Below are 4,387 nucleotides of genomic sequence, written 5' to 3'. Positions count from 1 at the left end.
TAGATTCAATTAATTTAATAAAATAGAATATACATAGAGATTCTGCACAAACGTATTGCTTTCTCCCAACAGCTCCTGGTGTCGGGAACCTCAGCTCTGCTGGGCCTCTCTCTCCACTTGGAGCCAAGGTGGCCAGGGCTGTCCAGAGCTGGGGCTGCTGCTGTTAACTCTGGAAATTCTGCTTGCCGGTGCCCAGCGCCACTGAGGCAAGGAGGAGCACCTCCTCGGTGCCCATTTGGAACCTTTCAGGAATACAGCCCAGGAGGAGGAGCTAGGATTTGGCACCCAGTGGAGAGAGGTGAGTGGGACAGTGGGGCAGGACTCAGGGGTCCAGGTCTGCTGGGTCAGAGGATAAACCAGAGAGACTCAGCACGTCTTTCTTTGGGGAGGGCGAGGCAGCCATGCTGTCAGGAGGGCCAGAGGCCAAGGGATCCTTGGAGTCGCTGGACGGAGCCCTCCGGCGGAGGCAGACACCAGGACTGGGTGGGGGCCGAGGGCCCTGGCTCTGGCTCTCTGGGGGGTCTATGGAGATGCTGGGTGGGCTGAGTTTCTTCTTGGGCCGGCTCCCAGCTCCCCCTAGAGGCTGACCTCCAAGGCTCGAGGGATCAGGGCCCAGGGCGGGTTGGGAGCCACTGTCCAGGCAGCTGACCGCGATGGAGTGCCTCCTCTGTTCATCCAGCCAGGATGCCGGCCGGCGTGGGCAGCTCTGCGCCTCCACGCTGTAGCACTTCTTCAGGTCCCGTGCAGACGGGGCTTCCTCCTGACTGTCCGTGGGCAGGAGGTCTCCTGAAATCCAGCTCAGCTCCGTGTCCAGCTCTAAGCTGCTTCTGGTCTCTGGTGGGCCCTTGGCCCACTTGGGTTCTGGGCCTGGGCAGGGGGCTGACGGGGGCATGTGCTTCAAGATCTTGCTCTGGCTGCGGGAATGCTGCTGAGCCTGGGTGCTGGAGTGGCCCCAAAAGGAGGAGGCCCGGGCCAGCGGTGGGGAGGGCCCACTCACCTCTGACAGCAGGTCTTCCCTGCTGCCCAGGCCCTGAATGTCCAGGGAATCCGTCCGTATTGCTGCCTGTATGGGGTAAGGGGAGGGCTCAGCCCGCAGGCTTCCTCTCCCCCATGAACTGTCCCACCTGGCAGGTCAGACAACTCCTCCTTCCCCTCCATGGAGCTGCAGGACCACCCTAAGCGGGGATTCTCAGTGTCTGCTCTTACTGGGAGATGGGGGTCATGCACTATTTGCTGTCTGTTGTCCACTGTGTCCCCACCCCAGGCCTGCAGGAATTGCTCCATGCAGCTCCCAACCCACGTGATCCCAGAAAGCACTGGGCCAGCCCTGCTCCCCAGCCATCTCCTTCACGCCTCCTAGCCTCTGCACAGGCTATTTCTTTGGCCTTACATACCCTTCCCAAATGGCAAGCATCCTTTGACTTTATGGGCTCAAGTACTCTGTGATGTAATACCCGACCATCTTTACCCCAAAGTAAAACTGACTCCTTCCTCTTTGCTCTCTGCTGTACCACACACGTGAGCACCCTGTTGCTGCAGTGACCTGATGGGGTACTTGTCTCTGCTATTATACCGTGGGCTCCAGAGGGCAGGCGCTGTCTCATTTGTCCCGGTCCCCAGTGCCCAGACATGGAGGCTGCTCAGTGAATATTTGAGAAGCAGCTGAGGACTGTGGCTGCTCCCAAAGGTGATGGATTAAAGCAGATGCTCAGGTAGCTATCCTCATACCTGGGACACACACAGCATGAGCAGCAGCCTTGTCACAGAGGGGCAGACAGGCCTCACCTGGCTACCCGAGCCTTTGTTCTGTGCTCCTTGAGTGTGGGATCTGGAAGCTGAGCCCTGGGAGTCACCAAAAGTGGAGACAACCAGAACATGCCTTGTGCCCCTTAGCTAGGTCTACAAGTACAGAGACTTGTGGGGCAGCTCTGCCCATGGAAAGGGAATCCAGAGACCCAGGGTCTATTTCCAACCTGACATGTGTCCCTGGACAACCGTGACCCCCTCTGCTCTCTGGCTTCTTCTGTGCCCCCAAGGGGACACAGACCACTTTGCTTTGCCTAGAATTGTGTCCCCAGCATCTAGAACTCAGTCTGGCACACTATTGGCACACAATAAATGTTGGCTGGGAGAATGGAAGTGGCAAGCCTCATCATCACCAGCAGCCTAGGATTCCCAGCAGAGAGGCCAGCCCCAGCCCATGCCCATCCACTATACCAGCTCACCTGGCGCCTGAGTGGCCTCTGAGCCAAAGGGGAGCGGCCTGGTGGGGGCAATTTGGGGATGGTGCCCCAGGTGGGAGCACCATGGGGCTGGAGCAGATGGGGCGCATCTTTGGGAAGCTGCGGGATGTAGCTGGTGTCTGCTGGCTGGGAGTGGACGGACAAGATGGAGCCTGTGAGGGGAGGTGGCGGGGAGAGAGAAGACCTGGACAGTCAATGTGCTGGCCCCCACCTGAGTCCCTCCCATCAACTATCCACTCTCCCCCAACCGGGGCCTCTGCTTTAACCACCCCATCCCCACCCTGGATTGAAAGCCGCTCCCCTCAGGCTGGGGGCTCCCCCAGGCAGGGGAAGCTGACCCCTTCAGCCTGGGGGATCCTCAGAGGTAGGAGAGGCCTCTTTGGCTGCCTCAGTACCCCTACTTCCAGACAGCAGGACTGAGCTTAGGCAAGGACGGATCTCCCAGTGTGAGCCAAGTGGGCCTGCCCCCAGCTTTGGTACCTGACTGAGCTCTGGGGAGCCCCCAGCCCCTGTGTCCCAGGGACCCCTCGGCAGTGCTCCCATCCCGGCACATGTAGCTGTCATTGGGCAGAGAGTGCGTTCGGCTGACCCCAGACTTGCGCACAGTCAGCAGATCTGGTCCTAGCATGACGGGCACCTCCTCAGGGTGGGACTCCATCTGCAAAAGGAACAGTGAGGGGCATGGGGGGAGGAAATAGGAGGAAGAGGGGCATCAGATTGGGTAACTGAGGCAGAGCTAGGTGATGGGACTCAGAAGCCCACCACCTCATTCAGACCCTGGCCCCCATCCCCTCCCTGGACAAGGTGGTGGTGGGATGAATGTGGTTGGGGAGAAGGACCAGACACATGGATGAGCCTTCCAAATACAGAGAGGAAGTGGGTAGGAGGATGCCCTGCCCCCAGAAAACTATTCATACTACATCTTGGAGCTTCCCACCGGGGATGACGGAGAGGTGAGGAGGAGGGAGAGCAGCCCCCAGCCCCCAGCCCTGCAGGCAGCCCAAGAGCTCATACTCAAGGCCTCACTGAGAGGCTCTGAAGCTGCACAGTGGAGAGTTAAAAGCTAATAGCACCAGCCGCCCTCAGCATCCCACCTGGAGATTGCCTGGAGAATCCTGTGGACAGAGGAGCCTGGCAGGCTACAGTCCATAGGGTCACAAAGAGTCGGACACGACTGAAGCGACTTAACACGCACATACTCCCTATCTCAATTACTGCGCTGGGGCTGTGGGGGGACTGATGAGTCGGGGAGGACCTTCCCAATGAGTAGAAGAGGAGGCAGCCAGAGACTCCCTGCAGAACAGAGGCTGTTTCATCATCCAGTTCTTAATGCAGCTGCAGCACCCAGCACTAGACAAGGGCTGGATTAATGTGAGCTGAGTGACGGTTGAACACTAAGGGGATGGTTCACAGCTGGTTTACCCACCGCCCCACCTCTCTTTAATTAAACAATGACTCTGGCAGGTGGTGGGTGGTGAGCAAGGCCTGGATACCATGGTCTCAGGCCCTCCCTTAGTGGACAGACTAGAAATGAGACTGGATTTTTTAAAATTGTATTTCAAAGAAAGGCAGTCATCAGCTTTTGACCCCAAATGGAGGGAAACAAGATTTGTTCCCAGGAGATTTCTCCATCTCTAGTTCTCATTCCTATTTCTCATGTCCATTCCTAGTTCTCAGAGAGGCCGTAGATTCCTGTCCCCTTGCAGACTCAGCCAGGTAAGTAGTCCCAGCAGGCCTGAGAATGACTGTCAGAAAACAGTCTGGATCCTCTGCTTCCTCTCTCAGCCCCAGGCTCCACTTCTGCCAACCACTCCAAGACCCCCAGGGACCCCGAGTCTATGGTCAACAGAGCCCTGCTGTGAGAAATGGGCCCCTGTCCCTCCTTAAGTGCCAAGAGGAGGGGAAGGTAGGGAGGAGGGGGCTGCTCACTGTTAGATGTGGATGGGAGAGCTGGGTAAAAGTGGAGAAGCTGTCAGAACACAAAGAAGCCCCTCCGGATGTGGGAACACCCAGGGACAGGGACAGGGGAGACAGGAACGCCCCCCCACCCCCTGCCCTGGGTGGAGAGGGCATGGTGGTAGCAGCAGGGATGTGCCTCTCACCCCTGTGTGCTTGTGAATGGCTCATGTTGGGGGCAGGTGGGA

General features: G+C 58.1%; 1 protein-coding gene across 28 annotated transcripts in view; it reads right to left on the bottom strand.

The window, feature by feature from the left end:
- Positions 1–4,387, bottom strand: part of CACNA1G (calcium channel, voltage-dependent, T type, alpha 1G subunit) — a 61,903-nt gene continuing 57,516 nt past the window's right edge. For 25 of the 28 annotated variants that reach the window (XM_010842810.1, XM_010842803.1, XM_010842806.1 and 22 more), the window contains 3 exons: positions 2,724–2,901; positions 2,226–2,395; positions 1–1,063 (listed from right to left, as the gene is read on the bottom strand). In XM_010842810.1, coding sequence (XP_010841112.1) covers positions 323–1,063; positions 2,226–2,395; positions 2,724–2,901 — 1,089 coding nt within the window. In that variant the 3' untranslated portion in view covers positions 1–322. The remainder of the gene's footprint in view (positions 1,064–2,225; positions 2,396–2,723; positions 2,902–4,387) is intronic. The other 3 variants (XM_010842830.1, XM_010842829.1, XM_010842831.1) reach the window with 1 other exon arrangement.

Source organism: Bison bison, unplaced genomic scaffold, assembly GCF_000754665.1.
Source record: "Bison bison bison isolate TAMUID 2011002044 unplaced genomic scaffold, Bison_UMD1.0 scf7180017864180, whole genome shotgun sequence".
NCBI lineage: Eukaryota > Metazoa > Chordata > Mammalia > Artiodactyla > Bovidae > Bison > Bison bison.
The sequence above is the reverse complement of the archived record's forward strand: the minus strand, read 5'-3'. Positions and strand labels throughout refer to the sequence as shown.